The sequence below is a fragment of the Callithrix jacchus genome, chromosome 10 (genome assembly GCF_049354715.1).
Source record: "Callithrix jacchus isolate 240 chromosome 10, calJac240_pri, whole genome shotgun sequence".
NCBI lineage: Eukaryota > Metazoa > Chordata > Mammalia > Primates > Cebidae > Callithrix > Callithrix jacchus.
The window spans coordinates 16,882,835-16,904,928 of NC_133511.1; the positions used below are offsets into that span (position 1 = coordinate 16,882,835).

At 43.6% G+C, this 22,094-nt stretch overlaps 1 protein-coding gene and 1 non-coding gene across 5 annotated transcripts in view; one reads left to right on the forward strand and one right to left on the reverse strand.

Annotated features, from left to right (window-relative positions):
• The first annotated feature begins 183 nt into the window (after positions 1-183).
• Positions 184-22,094, forward strand: part of RNF214 (ring finger protein 214) — a 66,229-nt gene continuing 44,318 nt past the window's right edge. The window contains exons 1-6 of one of the 4 annotated variants that reach the window (XM_002754461.6): positions 184-318; positions 1,773-1,885; positions 6,618-7,131; positions 7,799-7,858; positions 12,014-12,154; positions 14,041-14,180. In XM_002754461.6, coding sequence (XP_002754507.1) covers positions 1,779-1,885; positions 6,618-7,131; positions 7,799-7,858; positions 12,014-12,154; positions 14,041-14,180 — 962 coding nt within the window. In that variant the 5' untranslated portion in view covers positions 184-318; positions 1,773-1,778. The remainder of the gene's footprint in view (positions 319-1,772; positions 1,886-6,617; positions 7,132-7,798; positions 7,859-12,013; positions 12,155-14,040; positions 14,181-22,094) is intronic. The other 3 variants (XM_003734112.6, XM_002754460.6, XM_009006861.5) reach the window with 3 other exon arrangements.
• LOC118145906 (U6 spliceosomal RNA) lies at positions 21,720-21,827 on the reverse strand. Its single transcript, XR_004731391.1, has one exon. It is a non-coding gene; the product is annotated as a U6 spliceosomal RNA (small nuclear RNA).

The window sequence follows — 22,094 nt, forward strand, 5'->3', positions numbered from 1 at the left end:
GCTTTCCCTTCTTCCCTGCGCTCGGGGAGAGTCCACCTGAATATATCTCAGGGGTCTTCCGCAGCATCCCAGTGCCCTGGCGGCACCAGCTCTGGCCGCCAGAGGGCGCCGTCGGGGGCGGCGCGGCGCCACCGCGGCCTCTCCTCTCGCGGCCGGAGCCTCACCCCCTCCGCTCGTGCCGCCGGAAGTGGGAGGTGCCGCGCGCGGGCCGGCGCTCGACCCCTCCCCCCGTGGCTCGGCCGCCCCCTCCCCCCGCTCCGCCCGCTCAGGTGCGTCCCGTCCCTCCCCCACTTTTCTCTCGGGGGCGCGGCGCGGGAGGTGTGTGCGGGGCGGGCGTGGGAGGGGGCTGCGGGGCGAGGGCCGGGGGCGGGGGTCGGGTGGGGGGCGTGGAGGGTGCTGTGAGAACCGAGGCGGGGGTCCCGGCCTAGAAGTGGGATAGGGGGCTGGCAGCGGGGTGGGGGCCCGAGGGGAAGGGGTGGAGGGGGGTCTTTTCCGAGCCAGCGGCCAGGCTAGCAGTCCCCTGTGGAGGGTGGCGGAGGCCACCCAGCGCCGCTTCCCCCCATTGTCCCCTTCCCGTCTGTCCCCTGTTTTCGCCCGAGGACCCGTGGCTCCGGCGCCGCCGCCTCGCTGGTGGTCGCCCGGGTTGCGGAGTTTTTTTTTTTTTGGCACACTCAACCCTCCAGCCGGCTGTTTCTCTCCGAGCCACGGGCTCTCTAGCCACGGAGTTGCATGCCTGACCCTTGTCCTGGGGTTTCGTTCACCGGGTGCCGAGAACCCCGGGCCCTGCGCTCTGTTGGAGACGGCATGTTTGCACCTGAGGGAGAAGTAATGGCGATTTGGGGCCCATTTTCTCCCAGGAGCTTTGTATAATGAGGGAAACTGAGGCACAGAGGTTCTGCGGTCTGTGACTGAGGTGTTGACACAGCCCTTTCTCCATATCTACCCCGTGCCCTCTTCAGTGTTCCTGGGGGAATACCTGTGATGTTAAAATAAAAGCAAGAATGCAAACTCACCTTCCATTCCCCCACCTCCCGAGTATTTTGATTTTCTTTTCTCCTCATAAAGTCTAAGTTTGCTCTGCAGCATAAAAGATGACCTTTGATTTTTAAAAAAGGCATCGTCCCTTCCCTTCCTTGTGTTGCCATGTTTTTCAGCTGGTCATTTTCATGCTAGAGAACCCAGGTTTCTTTTGTGCACCACTAGTCACTCTGAAGAGGCTACACTTTGCTCAGTAGTGGGTATCAGGCCTTTCCCGTCTGTGGGACAGTGAAGATGCACCCTGGATTGCCCTGTGTGGCATTACTTGTTCACTTACTGGCAAGCACTTCCAAAAACCACTTAAATTAACGGAGAATGCTTTGAATATAACAACCATAAAGTGATTTAAAAACATGATCTGATTGATACAAGGCCAAAAGGTACACTTTTTATTATAAGTGATAGCAGACAAGGTAGGCATGGGACCACTTGGAAGATCCTCACGAACTATGATCTGTTGTTTTAAATGACTACATTTCTGCCAGAAGTGAAAATAAGATGTTTGCATAGACTTCTAGATATTTATGTAAATCCAGTGACTCCTGAGGATTGTGCCCACTGGGACCTTGCATGCAATGTCTCTTTCAATACTCTTAGGTATTTTCTCCTGGAGCCCAGGTTTTTGTGCTTCTTTACTGGAACAGCTCTGTTGTGTGGACATTCTGAGGGGGGAGAGATACATTTGTTTTAAACTTTGGAAACTTGTAGCCTGTAATTTGTTTCTGAATGTACAGAGCATAATGGCAGCGTCTGAGGTCGCTGGTGTTGTGGCCAATGCCCCCAGTCCTCCGGAATCTTCTAGTTTATGTGCTTCCAGATCAGACGAAGGCCTCCCAGATGGTCTAAGGTAATGTGTGGACTCCTGACTGGGAAGATTCATTTGGGTAAAGGGTTTTTGAGACGGTCTTGTGTAGCTGGTCTTTCTTTTTGGCTCTGCTGGCACTGCACTAGCTTTTTTTTTTTTTCCTCACCCTGCCCCCCGACACTAACTTTTTAAAGGAAGAGGACTATCTGATCTATCTTTGTATTTCTGGTATCCAGCACAGCATCTAATACTTAGCAGTCATGCTAAATGTTTGGGGAATAAATAGATTAGAATACATGGGGTCAAACTTGTTAAAAAATGCCAAAAATTTTCAGCCCCTTCCTACATGGACTGTATGTTTGTTTAACCATATATTTATATGTTATATATGAGAAATGAGAAATGTTATATAGGCGTGGATATCTAAGTATATATACACATATGGAAACACAGTTACCCAAAGTTGCACTTTACAGTAGCTAATATGATACATTGTTGTATACAACATGGAACTAAATTAACTATAGTCATCCCACAGTATATATTAGAGATTGGTTCCAGGACCCCTACTGAGGATACCAAAATCTGTAGATGCTCAAGTCCCTTACATAAAATGGTGTTGTATTTTATCTGGGACAGACACACACCCACCTCTCTTAAAACAATTAAAAAGATTAAAAAATTTAAAAAATATAAAATTTGCATATAACCTACACATGTTCTCCCATATGCTTTAAATAATCTCTAGATTATTTAATCTCTAGGTTATTTACAACAACTAATGTAAATGCTATATAAATAGTTGTATTGTTTAGGGAATAATAAGGAAGGACGTTTGTACATGTTCATTAAAGATGTAACCAGTTTTTTTCTGAATATATATATATTTTTTTAACTTCAGCCTCTCAAGTAGCTGACTGAATATATTTTTTTAGGTTTCAAATGTGTTTCACTTTTAAATGATTCATTTTTATATTTTAAAAATGGACACAATAATTGTATGTATTCATGGTGGTGGATAGTTATGTGCATGTAATGTATAGTGATCAGATCAGTGTAATTAGCATATCCATCATCTCAAACATTTATTCTTTTGAATATTTTCAGTCCATGGTTGGTAGAATCCATGAATGTGGAATCTACGTTCTACATAAAGAGGCCAACTGTGTATTTTCCCTCAGCTCTTTTTTGTCTGAGTTGGAATCTTGCTCTGTCCCCCAGGCTAGAGTGCAGTGGTGTGATCTCAGCTCACTGCAACCTCTGCCTCCTGGGGTCAAGTGACTCTCCTGCCTCAGCCTCCTGACTAGCTGGGATTTTGGTGCCCGCCACCACGCCTGGCTAATTTTTTTTTTTGGTATATATTTCCTTTTTTAAAAATTTAAGTTCTGGGATACATGGGCAGAATGTTTAGGTTTGTTACATAGGTATACACATGCCACGGTGATTTGCTGCACCCATCAACCCGTCATCTGCATTAGGTATTTCTCCTAATACTATCCCTCCCCTAACCTCCCACTCCCAACAGGCCCCAATATGTGATATTCCCCTCCCTGTGTTCATGTGTTCTCATTGTTCACCTTCCACTTATGAGAGAACATGCGGTATTTGGTTTTCTGTTCCTGCGTTTGCTGAGAATGATGGTTTACAGCTTCATCCATGTCCCTGCAAAGGACATGAACTCATCCTTTTTTAGGGCTGCAGCCTGGCTAATTTTTATATTTTTAGTAGAGACAGGGTGTCACCATGTTGACCAGGCTGGTCTCAAACTCCTGACCTCAAGTGATCTGCCCACCTTGGCCTCCCAAAGTGCTGTGATTACAGGGGTGAGCCACTGCACCTTTTCTAGAGTACATGGGACCTCTAATACTTAACTACAGCTAACACTTAACTACATCTCTCTATGTGTTAACACATTTAATCTTCACAACAGTCCCAGGAGGTAGGTGATAATATTATTCCCATTTACAGGTGAGGAAACTGAGGGACAGAGAGGTTAGTAATTTGCCCAAGGTTTCCAAGCTATGTTGGAGTCAGAGTTTGGATAAAATCAGTTATATGCGCTAGTAATAATAATGGCAGCTAAGGTTTATTGAATGTTTACTATGTGCCAGGCACTGTACCTGAGTACTTTATGTGCATTATCTTACGTAATCCTCGCAACAGTTTTACAAATGAAGTAACTTGCCCAGAGTCAAACAGCTTGTAAATGGGGTGGGAGGCATGGGTGGAGTCAGGATTCAAACTCAGGTACTGTATATTTCTGAATTTTTAATTAAGCACCCCCTCACAGTTCACTCCTGGTAAGAAGGAATCAGCTTTGAGTGTTTATGGTGGTTCAAGTGTTTGTATTATTGATCAGAGTCTCCCTCTATCACTCAGGCTGAAGTGCAGTGGTGTGATCATGGCTTACTACAGCCTCCACCACCTGGGCTTAAGCAGTCCCCTCACTTCAGTCTCCCAAGTAACTGGAGCTGTAGGCACCAGCCACTACTCTCGGCTAATTTTTAAATTATTTGTAGAGACGGAATCTTGCTGTGTTTCCCAGGCTAGTCTTGAACTCCTGACCTCAAATGATCCTCCTGCCTTGACCTCCCAAAGTGTTGGGATTATAGGCATGAGCCATTGCCGCTGGCCAAGGTATTCTTTCAGTTGTTTTATTTTGAACAAGTACTATTGAGGAAAGAAAGATGCCTCAACCTGAATCCTTAGTCAGTGCTGGTGGGTATGCTTAAGAGTGTCAGTTATAGAATTAGTTTAAAAAAAGAGGGTGGGGTCAAAGAAATTAAACATAGACTTAATTCCTGTGTTTAATTCCTGGGTGAAAGATGTACAACCGAATGTTGGATGTCACTCTAAATATGTTTTAAAGACCTCTTTAGGCCAGGCATGGTGGCTCATGCCTGTAATCCCAGCACTTTGGGAGGCCGATGCGGGTGGATCACGAGGTCAAGAGATCGAGACCATCCTGGTCAACATGGTGAAACCCCGTCTCTACTAAAAATACAAAAAATTAGCTGGGAATGGTGGTGTGTGCCGGTAGTCCCAGCTACTTGGGAGGCTGAGGGAGAAGAATTGCCTGAACCCAGAAGGCGGAGGTCGCGGTGAGCCAAGATCGCGCCATTGCACTCCAGCCTGTGTAACAAGAGCAAAACTCCGTCTCAAAAAAAAAAAGACCTCTTTAAAAAGCAGTACCTCAGCTGGGTGCGGTGGCTCACGTCTGTAATCTCAGCACTTTGGGAGGCTGAAGCGATTGAATCACCTGAGGTCAGGAGTTCAAGACCAGCCTGGCTGACATGGTAAAACCCCATATCTACTAAAAATACAAAAATTAGCTGGACTTGGTGGCGGGTGCCTGTAATCCCAGCTGCTTGGGAGGTTGAGACAGGAGAATGACTTGAGCCTGGGAGGCGGAGGTTGCAGTGAGCCGAGATTGCACCACTGCACTCCAGCCTGGGTGACTAAACAAGAGACTGTCTGAAAAAAAAAAAGCAATACTTCACTTCAGCCTGGGTGACAAAGTGAAACCCTGTCTCAATAAAATAAGTAAATAAATAAAGCAGTACCTTGAAAGGCTGTGACAAATGACAGAATATCCGAATGTTAAGCATGTGTATACTTACTGTCTGGGGTAAAATTTCTATTGACAGCTTCAATTTTGGATTCAAAATTGTCTGTACTTGAAACAACTTAACGTGTAGGTGCTATACTCTGGAAAACTGTTGCAGAAAGAGAAGTGGTTCTGCTCAAAGATCTGTATAATGACGTTGAAAATTATTGTTGTGAAAGGTGAGAGAGGCATAAAAACAATATTTCTAAGTTCATATTTTATTATAATATTATGTGTAACTAAATTAGTACATGTAGGCTGGGTGCAGTGGCTCACGCCTGTAATCCTAGCACTTTGGGAGGATCACCTGAGGTCAGGAGTTTGAGACCAGCCTGGCCAACATGGTGAAACCCATCTCAACTGAAAATACAAAACTTAGCCAGGCGTGGTAGTGCACGCCTATAATCCCAACTACTTGGGAGGCTGAGGAAGGAGAATGGCTTAAACCCACGAGGTGGAGGTTGCAGTGAGCCAAGATTGTGCCACTGCGCTCCAGCTGGCGCGATGGGAGTGAGACTCCATCTCAAAAAAAAAAAAAAAATTAGTGCATGTAACTAACTTAAATATTCTAATTAGCATTAAGTTGTTTCGTCCGTATCCCCAGAAGTTATTCAAATTGGCCTTCAAAAATTATTTGGATCTTCAGAGTCATTTATGTTTGGCTACTTACTGTAGACTGTCTTTAGAACCCAGGTTTTTGGCTGGCTGTGGTGGCTCACGCCTGTAATTCCAACACTTTAGGAGGCTGAGGCAGGCGGATGGATCCCTTGAACCCAAGAGTTCGAGACCAGCATGGGCAACATGGCAAAATCCTGCAAAAAAATACAAAATATCTGGGTGTGGTGGCATGTGCCTGTAGTCCTAGCTACTTGGGAGGCTGAGGTGGGAAGATCCCATGAGCTGAGGACCTTGAGACTGCAGTGAGTCTTGATTGCGCCACTGTACTCCAGCTTGGGTGACAGAGTGAGATCCTCTCTAAAAGAAAAAAATACAAAACCAGGTCTTAACCACTAAGTTATACTACCTGCACATAGCATAGAAATCACTGGGTTTAAAGTAAGTTCTTCATTATGATAATGGGGAGGGTTTACATAGTCTAGTTTTGTTCTTCTAGTAGTTATATTGAAAGTATTATATACTTTTCTTATGATCTTATGTATTTGATAGCACCAGAGACTCTGCACAGAAGCAGAAGAACTCGCCTCTATCGAGTGTAAGTAGCCAAACAATAACCAAGGAGAATAACAGAAATGTCCACTTGGAGCACTCGGAGCCGAATTCTGGTTCATCAGCAGGTGACACTTCTGCAGCGCACCAGGCGGTTTTAGGAGAAAACTTGGTAGCCACAGCCCTTTGTCTTTCTGGCAGTGGGTCTCAGTCTGATTTGAAGGATGTGGCCAGCACAGCAGGAGAGGAAGGAGGGGACACAAGCCTCCGGGAGAGCCTCCAACCAGTCGCTCGGTCTCTCAAGGCAGGGTGCCATACAAAGCAGCTTGCCTCCGGGAATTGCTCTGAAGAGAAATCCCCACAAGCCTCCATCCTAAAGGAAGGCAGCAGGGACATGGGCTTGGATTTCCGACCTGTAATGCCTCCAGCAAATGGGGTTGAAGGAGTCCGAGTGGATCAGGATGATGATCAAGATAGCTCTTCCCTGAAGCTTTCTCAGAACATTGCTGTACAGGTCATGTGTCGAGTTTCTGCTGCTAAAATGGAATTGGCGGGGAGGGGTTCAGGGTAGGAGGTAGTTTTTCATATTTGGTGGAGAATTTGCTGTCTTGTTTTGTTTTTTGGTTAGCAACCATCATTCTCCTTTCATACAGTGCCATGCAATGACTTCATTCTGATGTTCAGTAAATAAGAAAGTCAGTAGCCACTGTCTAATCTTATGGCAAGTAGGAATTTTATGGCCTACATATAGTCTCTTTCACTGAGTAACTGATGAATGTAGGATATTAGCATTCATATTTATTACCTTTGTCCTTGCAGGAAGAATCCTTGTTAATTCTCTGAATCACATCTTAAGAAATACAGTGTATCCTGCCTTCTAGTGACGGGTGGCTTTGTCGTAGGAGAAAGCATGGGCACAACAGACTGTAGAGGGCAGACTTCTCATCTCAAACTTGAGGCTTTCTCAATCCTTGGGTCTTGTTCAGGTTATTTTGTGGAACCAATGATTAATACAGTGTGGATGTTCGTGTCCATTTGCCACAACTACATTGCTTAGCTTGCTTGGTAAGGGGAAAGAGCAAAAAGTTAGTTACCTCTGGCAGAATTCTAGGAGTTAGTGGTTCTGCCTCTTTTAAAGTGTCTCTGAACAGTTCTAAATAAAACTGTTTTTTCCTTTACAGACTGATTTTAAGACGGCCGATTCAGAGGTAAACACAGATCAAGATATTGAAAAGAATTTGGTAAGTATTTAAACTGTCATTGTTACATGAAACCATTCAAATAGAGGATCTAGAGGCAATATCACCTCAGTTAGAAAAGGTGCAGGAGTCCCCGTCATAAAATTCCTGACAGATGATCAGCTAGCTTTTCCTTGATTACTTCCAGAGATGGGAAGCTTACTACCTCACAAAGCAACCAGTTACATTTAAAAAAAAAAAAAAATACCTCTGGCCAGGTGCGGTTTCTCACACCTGTAATCCTAGCACTTTGGGAGGCCAAGGCCGGTGGATCACAAGGTCAGGAGTTCTAGCCTGACCAACATGGTGAAAAACCCTGTCTCGACTAAAAAAGATACAGAAATTAGCTAGGTGTGATGGTACATGCCTATAGTCTTAGCTACTCAGGAGACTGAGGTGGGAGGATCACCTGAGCCCAGGAGGATGAGGCTGTGTGAGCTGTGATTATGTGGTTGAACTGCAGCCTGGGCCTGGGTGACAGTGAGACTCCCTGAAACAAAAATTAAAAAAAAGAAAAGGCCAGGCATGGTGGCTCATGCCTGTAATCCCAGCACTTTGGGAGGCTGAGGCTGGTGGATCACCTGCGGTCACGAGTTCCAGACCAGCCTGGCCAACATGGTAAAACCCCGTTTCTACTAAAAAGACAAAAATTAGCCAGACATAGTGGCTGGTACCTGTAATCCCAGCTACTCTGGAGGCTGCTCCAGAGAATTGCTTGAATCCGGGAGGCAGGGGTTGCAGTAAGCCCAGGCTGGGTGACAGAGCGAGACTCTGTCTCCAGAAACAAAACAAAACCAAAAGCCAGTGAAACTAAGCAGGCTGTTAACCTTGGTGGCAGTATAAGAAACCTGAGTCCTGTCCTGTTTTCTACCCTTTTCATGTATTTATGACTGTTGCCCACGACCTGCATTTGAAATTGTTACTCCGAGTCCTAGGAACCAACTAGCCACTTATGAAGGAACAGTGTATAAACCCTTTGGCTCATTAAGGATAGACAGATTGGTTCAAGCACACCTTTAAGTTATCGCCTCATATGTAGTAATAGTATGTACCTTAAGACTTTTTTCCATGATACTAGTTTTTCCCCGATCCTGTGTCCTAAACATGCATCATAGGTGGGGTGCGGTGGCTTATGCATATAATCCCAGCATTTTGGGAGGCTGAGGTGGGTGGATTGCTTGAGTCTAGGAGTTCAAGACTGGCCTGGGCAACATAGTGAGACCTCATCTCTATAATAATGATAATAATAGTAAAAATGCATTTTAGAAAAAGAGGGAAGTAAAGGGAAAGAGTTGTGCTTAGAAAAAAAAAAGACAATGTGTGGTGGCTCATCCCTGTAATCTCAGCACTTTGGGAGGCTGAGGTGGGTGGATCACTTAAGGTTAAGCCTGGGCAATATGGTAAAACCCTGTCTCTACTAAAAATACAAAAAAAATTAGCTGGGCATGGTGACACATGCCTGTAATCTCAGCTACTTAGGAGGCGGAGGTGAGAGAATCAGTTGAACCCAGGAGGCAGAGATCGCAGTGAGCTGAGATCGCACCACTGCACTCCAGCCTGGGAGACGCAGTAAAACTCTGTCTCAAAAAAAAAAAAAAAAAAAAAGGAGTTCGGTGCAGTGGTTCACACCTGTAATCACAACAACACTATGGGAGGCTGAGGCAGGTGGCTTGCTTGAGGCGAGAAGTTTGAGACAGGCTTAGCCAACATGGCAAAACTCTTTACTAAGAATACAAAAATCAACTGAGCATGTTGGTGCATGCCTTTAATCCCAGCTACTTGGGAGGCTGAGGCACAAGATCTGCTTGAACCCGGGAGGCAGAGGTTACAGTAAGCTGAGATTGTGCCCCCACATTCTAGCCTGGGCAACAGAGTGAGACTGTGTCTCAAAAAAAGAATAATCTGCTGGTTTCAACTTTTCTTTGGTTAAGGTCCTCTTTCAGAATCTTTTGGAAACTTTGAATTCTCATCTCAAAAAAATATATACATACACCAGTTGCAGAGAGTTCAAAGATTCCCTGAGGTTTACCTGTAGAATCCAGGTTCAGAATTGCTAGAAAGGCATGATGCTGAGGAATCAGCTTTTTGGGACAGCTTAGTCACATTTCAGTACATGGACTAAAGATTAGCTTATGCCAAAGCCAAAGTTCTATCTTGAGAGCCTTTTTTATTTTTATTTTTTTATTTTATTTATTTATTTTGAGACTGAGTCTTGCTCTGTCACCCAGGCTGGAGTGCAGTGGTGTGCACTTTGCTCACTGCAACCTCTGCCTCCCAGGTTCAAACCATTCTCCTGCCTCAGCCTCCCCACCTGGGATTATAGGCGTGTGCCACCATGCCCAGCTAATTTTTGTATTTTTAGTAGAGATGGGATTTCACCACGTTGGCCAGGCTGGTCTTGAACTCCTGACCTCAAGTGATCCGCCTGCCTCAGCTTCCCAAAGTGCTGGGATTACAGGCATCAGCCACTGCACCCAGCCTCGAGAGCCTTTTATAAAAATGATTATAGTATGATGTTTCCCCCATTCATTTCTAAAATTTTTTAAAATGGTTATTATTTAATGAAAAAATTCAGTTTAGAGCTCTCAGTTTAAATATTACACAGGCTACTTCATACCAAATGTGTTTTAAGTTGACCCTCTTCAAATTTTAATGTCCCTTTGAAGGGTAACCATTGATTTTCTTGATTTACTGACATGGGGGTGGCAGAACTAAACTGTTTTCAGAAGCACTTCTATTTGTTTATCTATTATTGTTATTTTTTGATAGAGGCCAGGTATTGTTGTGTTACCCAGGCTGGTTATGAGCTCCTGGCCTCAAGCAGTCTTCCCACCTTGGCCCCTCAAAAGTGCTGGGATTGCCTTCCGGTCCTAGGAGCTTCGGGAACCACGGCTTGGGTGCAGACATGGCCAAGTCCAAGAACCACACCACACACAACCAGTCCCGAAAATGGCACAGAAATGGTATCAAGAAACCCCAATCACAAAGATACGAGTCTCTTAAGGGGGTGGACCCCAAGTTCCTGAGGAACATGCGCTTTGCCAAGAAGCACAACAAGAAGGGCCTAAAGAAGATGCAGGCCAACAATGCCAAGGCCATGAGTGCACGTGCCGAGGCCATCAAGGCCCTCGTAAAGCCCAAGGAGGTTAAGCCCAAGATCCCAAAGGGTGTCAGCCGCAAGCTTGATCGACTTGCCTACATTGCCCACCCCAAGCTTGGGAAGCGTGCTCGGCACGCATTGCCAAGGGGCTCAGGCTCTGCCGGCCAAAGGTCAAGGTCAAGGCCAAGGCCAAGGCCAAGGATCAAACCAAGGCCCAGGCTTCAGCTCCAGTTTCAGTTCCATCTCAGGCTCTCAAAGGTGCTCAGGCCCCTACAAAGGCTTCAGAGTAGATATCTTTGTCTGCCAATGTGAGGACAGAAGGACTGGTGTGACCCCCCTGGGGCTGCCATCTGCATGGGGCTGGGGTCCTCCTGTGCTATTTGTACAAATAAACCTGAGGCAGGAAAAAAAAAATTTTAAAAAGTGCTGGGATTATAGGCAGGAGCCACTGTGCCTAGGCTAGAAGCTTCACTTCTAATCCCTACTTTATATGAAAGCATGCTGAATTGTTCAGTCTGAATACCAGGTTCTCAGACCTCTTGAGTAGATCTGTCAGTTTTCAGTGTTATTATTAAGCAGTAAGGAATCATGTTCCTGGACACTTTTTCGAGACAGATTCTTGCTTTGTTGCCTAGGCTGAAGTGCAGTGGCATGATCTCAGCTCACTGTAACCTCTGCCTCCCAGGCTCAAGTGATCATCGCACCTCAGCCTCCCAAGTAGCTGGGACTAAAGTTGAGTGCTGGCATGCTCAGCTAATTTTTAAATTTTTTTAGAGGCAAGGTTTTGCCATGTTGCCCAAGCCTGTCTCTAATTTCTAACGCAAGTGATCTGTCCGCCTCAGCCTCCCAAAGTGCTGTGATTATAGGTGTGAACCACTATGCCCAGCCAAATTTCATCATATTTTAATGAATTTAAATTAATATAGCCACATATGGCTAGTGGCTTCGATACTGGATAGTGTAGTCATAGAGCTCTATACAATGCCTTGGACAGGCACTAGTGAATGTTTCTTGTGATTAAATTAGGAAATAAACTTTTCTGGTCTTGTTCATAATAGGATAAAATGATGACAGAGAGAACCCTGTTGAAAGAGCGTTACCAGGAGGTCCTGGACAAACAGAGGCAAGTGGAGAATCAGCTCCAAGTGCAGTTAAAGCAGCTTCAGCAAAGGAGAGAAGAAGAAATGAAGAATCACCAGGTATTCTGCTTATATTGAAATTGTCAATGAGTTAAGCAAGAGTCCCTGATCAAACTTTAATTTTATTTAAACTTTTTATTTATTTATTTTTAAGACAGAGTCTCACTCTGTCACTCAGGCTGGAGTACAATAGCCCCTTCTTGGCTCACTGCAGCCTCTGCCTCCTGGGCTCAAGCAATCCTCCCACCTCAGTCTCCCAAGTGGCTGGAAACACAGGCGTGTGCCACTACGCTTGACTCATTTTTTGTATTTTTGGTAGAGATGGGGTTTTACAATGTCGCCCAGGCTGGTCTTGAACTCCAGACTCAAAAAATTCAACTGCCTTGACCTCCCAAAGGAGGTCTTTTTATTTCAGTTAACTCAGAAATAAAGTTTGAGCCATCCATGCCCGGCTCAAACTTTGATTTTATTTTTGAGTTAATTGAAATAAAAAGGCAAGGCCAAGTGTAATCCCAGCACTTTTAGAGGTCGAGGCAGGTGGATCCCTGAGTCTAGGAGTTCAAACCAGCCTGGGCGACATAGCAAAACCCTATCTCTACCAAAAATACAAAAAATGAGCTGGGCATGGTGGTACACACAAGAAACATTCACTAGTGCCTGTCCAAGGCATTGTGGTCCCAGCTACATGGGAGGCTGAAGTGGGAGGATTGCTTAAGCCCAGGAGGCAGAGGTTGCAGTGAGCTGATATTGTGCCACTGCACTCCAGCCTGAGTAACAGAATGATACCCTGTCTCAAAAAATAAAAGGTGTTAATGCTCAGAGACTTTTGGTAGAGAATGTTCGGATTAATTAGATAGATCCGTGTTGTATTGTACAGCTATTTTTTAATCCATATTTATTGACATAATGCATTCATGTCAAGCAAAAGAAATCAGGATGCAAAATAATGTATGTAAAATGACTTCATTAAAAAAAAAAAAAGCAAAGAAATGAATACCTAAGTATACATGCCTTTGTGTGAGCATAGAGAAAGATATGAAAGTGTAATATAAAGCAGTTAACATATTGATTACTCTTACAGCTGGAAGTGGTATGAAGTGGGGGTGGAGGTGACTCTTCATCACCTTTGTATTGTTTTACTTTTTTTTTGAAACTGGGTTTTGTTCTGTTGCCCAGGCTGGAATACACTGGGTACAATCAAGGCTCACTTGTATCCTTGATGTTCTGGTCTCAAGCTATTCTTTTACCTCAGGCTCTCGAGTGTCTGGACCACAGGCATGTGTCACCACACCTGGCTAATGTTTTAATTTTTCGTAGACACAAGGTTTTTGTATGTTGACTAGGTTGGTCTCTAACTCCTGGACACCGTGATCTTCCTGCCTTGGGTTCCCAAAGTGCAAGGATTATAGGCATGAGCCACTGCTCCTGGCCTGTTTGACTCCTAATTGGAAAAAAAAAAAGCACGTGTGTTTGTACGTGTGTGTATTTGTTCTTGTTAAATAGTAAAACAAATAAAGCCCATACATAATAAAGTAGACTCTTCACAAAACGAAACAAGACAATGCTCGTCGGATGTACAGACTCCCACCTGGTACGAGAACTCTTTTCTCAGCATTCTTGACAGGTGTTCATGTTCATTCAGCCTTTATTTGAACAACAGTAATGGAGAGCTTACTGCTTCACAAGGCAGTTTATTCCATTTTTGAACAATTGTGATTGCTAGAAATTATTTTTCCTTTTGAGTTGCAATCTGCATTACTATAACCTTCTTCTTTAGGTCTGAATACGGACTTTTGGAGCTACCCATCAATCATATTCTTTGAATTCAATTTGAATTCACTAAAGTCAATATGTGAATTTGTGATAGTTGAAAATAACCTTCACATCAAAAGAACTAACTTATTTTCTTTTTTATTTGTGTGCGACTATAATTGTGTGGAACTCAGGAGATACTAAAGGCTATTCAGGATGTGACAATAAAACGAGAAGAAACAAAGAAGAAGATAGAGAAAGAAAAGAAGGAGTTTTTACAGAAGGAGCAGGATCTGAAAGCTGAAATTGAGAAGCTTTGTGAGAAGGGCAGAAGGTAACTGATGTTAAGAATAAAAACCTTGTGTGTATGTATGCATGAGGGGCCAGACCCGTTTGCATTTGTAGTTTCTTTGCTTTCAATTTAATTTTTATTTGAAAAACAAATGTAGAAGTAAAAACTCTCCAATGACTTTAGTTTTTTCAGTATCAAACATTAGACTTAATAGAAAAAAGTTCAGAGATTTATTAATACTTTGAAATAATAGCAGTTAATTGTTGAGTCCCAAGTATGGTCAAGATTTTGATACAAGCTGGATGTAGTGGCTCACACCTATAATCCCAGGGCTTTGGGATGCCAAGGTGGGAGGATTGCTTGAGGCCAGGAGTTTGAGACCAGCCTGAGCAACATAGCAAGACCTCCTCTCTACAAAAAAATTTTTTAAAAAAATTAATTGGGCCGGGCTCAGTGGCTCACGCCTATAATCCCAGCACTTTGGGAGGCTGAGGCGGGTGGATCACGAGGTCAAGAGATCGAGACCATACTGGTCAACAAGGTGAAACCCCGTCTCTACTGAAAATACAAAAAAATCAGCTGGGCATGGTGGTGTGCGCCTATAGTCCCAGCTACTTGGGAGGCTGAGGCAGGAGAATTGCTTGAACCCAGAAGGCGGGGGTTGTGGTGAGCCGAGATCGTGCCATTGCACTCCAGTCTGGGTAACAAGAGCGAAACTCCGTCTCAAAAAAAAATTAATTGGGCCTGGTGGCATGTGGCTGTAGTCCTAGCTATTTGGGAGGCTTAGGTGGAAGGCTTGCTTGAACCCAGGAGTTTCAGGCTGCAGGGAACTACAATTACACCACTGCATTCTAGCTTGGGTGACAGAGCAAGACCTTGTCTCTTAAAAAAAAATTTTTTTGTTATGCATCTGACCCTGATTTCACTTTATAACCTGATATTTACATGTTCAGACCATGGGCCAAGCCTGGTGGCTCACACCTGTAATCCCAGCACTTTGGGAGGCTGAAGAAGGCAAATCACAAGGTCAGGAGATCGAGACCATCCTGGCCAACATGGTGAAACCCTGTCTCTACTAAAATACAAAAAATTAGCATGCACCTGTAGTCCTAGCTACTCAGGAAGCTGAGGCAGGGGAGTTGCTTGAACCTGGGAGGTGGGGGTTGCAGTGAGCCAAGATCGTACCACTGCACTCCAGGCTGGTGATAGAGCAAGACTCTGTCTCAAAAAAAAAAAAAACAAGTTCAGACCATGAGCATGTTTTACACTCATGTTATTGAGCATCCAAAGTAAATTTCAAACAATAATGGTGTCAGCTATTTGTGAAATAATTCTATAATACTAAGTTAGTGGATTTGTGTCCTTTTCTGGGTACTGCAGAAAAAGCAAAGTGTGCATAGAAGTTGGTCGAATTCTCTCAATTTTCTAAGTTTCCTAAAATGAGCTGTTTGGAAAATGGAATAGCTATGAATACTCTGGCTTTATTTAAATTCTACCAAAATGCATTTTATTTTATCAAAAAAATCTTGGCTTTTGCTAATGCGTCAGACTGCTGAGTTAGCAAGCTCGTAGCTGAATCATTTTCTGAGTCTCCAAGATGGTAACTGTGAAGCTCAACATGAGGAAGTGTTTGAGAGAAGGCTTGTGGACCAATCAGTTGTTCTGTTGAGAATCTCTGATGCTGAATAATTAGAAGGTGGGTCAGTTGTCTATAATGATCATTTTCCAGCAATTACGAAGAGTGTACCTGGAGTAGAACACTATTCCAGCCACTGTTAGCGATCGAAGCAGTTGCTTCCACCCCATGACATGGCCTCTGCCTTTGTCTTCACAATCTGCATGGGGAAGATGAGCATAGAAATGTACATGTAGCAATTTAGCAGCAGATATTAAAGTACAGAAACTGGAAAGAAGAGTCTATAATGCTCTTCTAAGCCCTGTGGAAAATTTCCTTTTGATGTGTGCTCTTTATTTATTTATTTATTTGAGACAGAGTTGCGCTCTGTTGCCCACGCTGGAGTGCAGTGGTGCAGTCTCAGCTCACTGCACTCTGTGCCTCCTGGTTTCAAGTGAGATTACAGGCAAGTGCCATCATGCCTAGCTAATTTTTAAAATTTTTTATAGAGATGAGGGTCTCATTTTGTTGAACAGACTGGTCTTAAACTTCTGGCTTTGAGCAGTCCGCCTGCCTCAGCCTCTTAAAGTGCTGGGATTACAGATGTAAGCTACTGTGCCCAGCCTTTTTTTAATTTTAATTTTTTTACCTTCAACAAACTCACTTTTACTTCTTACATTCTTTTTTTTTTTTTTTTGATACGGAGTTTTGCTCTTGTTGCCCAGGCTAGACTGCAGCGGGCACTGTTGGCTCACCACAACCTTCTGGGTTCAAGCGATTCTCCTGCCTCAGCCTCCTGAGTAGCTGGGATTACAGGCATGTGCTACCATACCCTGCTAATTTTGTATTTTTAGTAGAGATGGAGTTTCTCCTTGTTGGTCTGGCTGGTCTTGAACTCCTGGACCTCAGGTGATCCACCCGCCTCGGCCTCCGAAAGTGCTGAGATTGTAGGCGTGAGCCGCCACTCCCTAGGCTACTCTCTACATTCTTTATGTATCTCTACCATCTTTTCCATCCGATTGAATTGCTGCATATGGTTATTGATACTAATAATTTTGGTGTTTGTATTCTTGAAGATCCATTTTTTTCATTAAATTTATATGTCACAGTGTCAGAATAATGTTTTTTGCCATTCTTTCTGTTAAATGTGGGGTTCATTTTTCTGGAAGCAAGGGGTATGTCTTCTGTAGGTCTCTTTGTTCTAGCAGTGGTGTAGGTTTTTCTTAGTATTCCATCATTCATAGGAACCAGGGTGCATAGATTTTGTTCATTATATTCGTCACCTTGGCCTGCCATAACAGAATACCACTAACTAGGTGGCTTAAACAACATAATTTTTTTTTTTTTTTTTTGAGATGGCATTTCCCTGTTGTTACCCAGACTGGAGTGCAATGGCACGATCTTGGCTCACTGCAACCTCCACCTTCTGGGTTCAAGCAATTCTCCTGTCTCAGCCTCCCGAGTAGCTGGGACTACAGGCGTGCACCACCATGCCCAGCTAATTTTTGTATTTTTAGTAGAGACGGGGTTTCGCCTTGTTGACCAGGATGGTCTTGATCTCTTGACCTCGTGATCCACCCGCCTCGGCCTCCCAGAGTGCTGGGATTATAGGCATGAGCCACCGTGCCCGGCCTAACAACAGAATATTTTACAGTTCTGGAGGCTGGAAGTTCAACATAAAGATGCTGGCAGGTTACCTCTTTTCCAGGCTTGCTGACAGCTGCCTTCTGGTCTCACGTGGCTTTTGTGCTATGTGTGCACATTCCTGGTGTCTCTTCCTCTTCTTATGGAACATCTATTCTATTGGATTAGGTTCCCATTTTATGAATTCATTTAACCATCATAATTGCTTCCTTCAGGGCCCTGTATCCAAATGCAATTACACTGGGGTTAGGGCTTCAGCATACGAGTTTTAAGGGACACAATTTAGGAGGCCGGGCACGGTGGCTCAAGCCTGTAATCCCAGCACTTTGGGAGGCCGAGGCGGGTGGATCACAAGGTCAAGAGATCGAGACCAATCTGGTCAACATGGTGAAATCCCGTCTCTAGTAAAAATACAAAAAATTAGCTGGGCATGGTGGCACACGCCTGTAATCCCAGCTACTCAGGAGGCTGAGGCAGGAGAATTGCCTGAACCCAGGAGGCGGAGGTTGCGGTGAGCCGAGATCGTGCCATTGCACTCCAGCCTGGGTAACAAGAGTGAAATTCCATCTCAAAAAAAAAAAAAAAAGAAATTAAAAAAGTGTTTTGGGTGTGATTATGATGTTTCATTATGTAGAAGGATGTTCTTGTTCATAAGAGATACTTGCTGAAGTTTTAGAAGTTAACCTGTCATGATGTAAACGAGGCAAAAAAAAGTATCAACTCATCTAGATGACAGGTAGATATTCATTTTATTATTTTTGTTAACTTTTTGTTGGTTTGAAATTTTCAAAGAAAAAGTAACAGGGGTCAGGGTAGGAACAGGGAAGAATTAGCCAGGCAACAAATGAAGGAAAAGACATTGCTCAGAGATGAAAGAGAAAAGCAACCAAGATATGAAGTGGAGAAGTGAGGCCAGATCAGAAAAGGCTCTTATACTGTGTTAAGGAGTTTGGGTTCTTCTGTGGTAGAGGTAGTGAAGGATTTTAAGGGAGGAGAGAATCAAATGACACAATTCTTATTTTATTTTATTTTTTTAGATAGACCTTTACTCTGTTGCCCAGGCAGGAGTGCTGTGGCACAATCTTGACTTACTGCAGTCTCCATCTCCTGGGTTTAAGTGATTCTTCTGCCTCAGTCTCCTAAGTAGCTGGGACTACAGGCCTGTGCACCATGCCTGGCTAATTTCTGCATTTTTAATAGAGATGGGAGTTTCACCATGTTGGCCAGGCTGGTCTTGAACTCCTGACCTCAAGTGATCTGCCTGCCTTGGCCTCCCACAGTACTGGGATTGTAGGCGTGAGCTACCATGCCTGGCCTACAATTTGCATTTTAAGTAGATCACTTGGGCAGTGGGAAAATGGATTGGATTAGTGTATTTGACCATTTAGGAGACGTATCAGAGCCTAGGTTAGAATAATTATGGCGGAAACTAAAGTAGTGCCAGTGGGAATGAGAGAAGTGAGCATATTTCTAAGACATTAGGGGCAGTACTGATCAATGTGGGTAGACAGGGTTGAGTTAGGGATAACTCCCATATTTCTGGCTTGGAAAATTAGAGAAATAATGGGGTTCTTTTTTTAAAATAATGGGGTTCTTTGATAAGATGTCTTATCTCTCTTAAATGTTTTAATTTAAATTTTGCCTTCTTGGCAAAATTACCTTTGCCATTTCTTTATGAACTGAATCTGAAATTTTTAAAAAATGTTTTATTCTTTTGTGTTCTCTTATACCACTTAATTTAGTGCCATATATCTGGTAATTATATGGTAAGTATTTATTGGATCGCTGTATTGGAAATTAAGGGAATTTCACATTATGTCATATAAAGATGAATTTAGGCCGGGCACGGTGGCTCACGCCTGTAATCCCAGCACTTTGGGAGGCCGAGGCGGGTGGATCACGAGGTCAAGAGATCGAGACCATCCTGGTCAGCATGGTGAAACCCCGTCTCTACTAACATTACAAACAATTAGCTGGGCATGGTGGTGCATGCCTGTAATCCCAGCTACTCAGGAGGCTGAGGCAGGAGAATTGCCTAAACCCAGGAGGTGGAGGTTGCGGTGAGCCAAGATCACGCCATTGCACTCCAGCCTGTGTAACAAGAGGGAAACTCCGTCTCAAATAAAAAAAGATGAATTTACTTAATAAAAATCTGCTAAGTGCTTTGTATTATTTGAAAGTCGTCACTATGTATTTCAATGTAATTATAATTTTTTTATTTTTAGAAACAGGATCTCACTCTGTTGGTCAGGCTGGCGTGTAGTGGTATAATCACAGCTCACTAAAGCCTGGAATTTCTGAACTCAAGCCATCCTCCTGCCTCAACCTCCCAAATAGCTGGGAATACAGGTGTGCACCACCATGCCCATCTCTAAGTTTTTTTATTTTTGTAAAGACTGGATCTCAGTTTATTGGCCAGGCTGATTTCAAACTCCTGGCCTTGACCTCCCAAAGTGTTAGGATTACAGGTGTGAAACACTGTGCCTAGTCTAATTATAATTTTTCGTTTGGTTGTTTTTTGAGGCAGAGTCTTGCTCTGTTGCCAGGCTAAAGTGCAGTGGCATGATTTTGGTTCATTTCAATCTCTGCCCCCCAGGTTCAAGCAGTTTTCCTTCTTCAGCCGAGACAAACTGAATTGGCCAGAATTTAAAAGATCAAATATTTAGTTTAGTCATGTATTTGGTTTTCTTTCTCCTGGACACCTGACTGCTCTGTCCTGCAAGTTGTCTTGCTTCTCAGGGACAGTTTGTAGTTCCCAGCTTTTATCCTTCAGGTTATTGCTGGCATTAGAAAGGTAGTTTCCCTGTTCCTGCTCTTCCAGTGCAGAGCCTCTTTTAAGCTCCCTACCTTTAACAGTAACTTATTGTGGCCAGGCACACTGGTTTACCTCTGTAATCCCAGCACTTTGAGAGGCTAAGGCGGGAGGACTGCTTGAGTTTGGGAGTTTGAGACTAGCCTGGGCAACATAATGAGACCTTATCTCTATTAAAAAACTTTAAAAAACAACAACAATAACAAAACAACAGTGACTCATTGAGAATGGCAGTAAGTAGGGTTTGTGGTGACCCTGTGTTTAAAAAGACATAATTGATTTATATTTTCATAGTTGTGGTTTGGGACAAGGAGCATAAAAGCTACAATATCAAACAATATTTTTCTTTTTAAAAAAAAATCTCTGAATTTGCCTGATCAATTCATAGGATAGAATAACAGGTAAGTAGCAGATCAAGGGAGTTACTGTTCATTGGAAGCATTACTCTGGATGTAATATAGAAGTCTATCCTGGCTGGGTACAGTGGCTCATGCCTATAATCCCAGCACTTTGGGAGGCCGACGTGGGCAGATCACGTGAGGTAAGGAGTTGGAGACCAGCCTGGCCAACATGGCGAAACGCCATGTGTACCAAAAATACAAAAATTAGCCATGCATGGTGGTGGCAGCCACCTGCAGTCCAACTACTCAGGAGACTGAGACACGAGAATCACTTAAACCCAGGAGGTGGAGGTTGCAGTGAGCTGAGGATTCTACCTCTGAACTCCAGGTTGGATGACCAAAAAAAAAAAAAAAAAAAGTCCATGCTGAATTAAAATTGAGGCCAGGCAAGGTGGTTCACACTAATCCTAGCATTTTTGGAAGGCTGATGCAGGAGGATCACTTGAGGCTAGGCGTTCAGGTCCAGGCTAGGCAATATAGTGAGACCTCATCTCTGCTAAAAGTAGAGAAAATTTGCTGGGCATGGTGGTCTTCTTATTGTGGTTTTTGTTTTTTTTTTTGAGACGGAATTTCACTCTGTCACCCAAGATGGAATGCAATGGCACAATGGTGGCTTACTGCAACCTCTGCTTCCCGGGTTGGAGCAATTCTTACACCTCACCCTCTTGAGTAGCTGGGATTGCAGATGTGCACCACCACACCCAGCGAATTATTGTATTTTTAGTAGAGATGGGGTTTTGCCATGTCGCCCAGGTTGGTCTCGAACTCCTGACCTGAAGTGATCTGCCCACCTTGGCCTCCCAAAGTGCTGGGATTATAGGCCTGAGCCACCACACCAAGCTTTATTGTTAAATAGTATTCCTCTTACTGATGTTTTGGAGTTTTGTTTATTCATTCTCCTGTGGATGATCATGTAGTAGTTTCCAGGTTTTGACTATTATGAACAGATTTATAAGAAACTGCCAGATATGCTTCCAAATTGAGTATACCATTTTACACTCTATCAGCCATATATGAGAGTTCTGATAGCTTCACATCCTTGCTGTCAAGGGCTTGCATAGTGGTATTTCATTGTGTGTGTGTGTGTGTGTGTGTGTGTTTCTCTTGTTTAAAATATGGAACGCTTCACAAATTTGCGTGTCGTCCTTGCACAGGGGCCATGCTAATCTTCCGTGTATCATTCCAATTTTTAGTATACGTGCTGCCGAAGCGAGCACGTGTATGTTTTTTATTTTCTAGAGATTTCAGATGGTTTGAATCATTGTGGTTTTAATATCCCTAATAACTAATAATGGTGTCTCTTTTTCTATTTGCTTATTGACCATTTGTGTATTTTATTTTGGGAAGTGTCTAAATTTTTTATCCCTTTTTTCGGGGGGTTGAATTTTTGACTTTTTATTACTGTGTAGTAGAAGTTCTTTTTATATTTTGAATTTGTCAGTTATATGTTATGTAAAAATTTTCTCCTGCCCTCTTACATGACT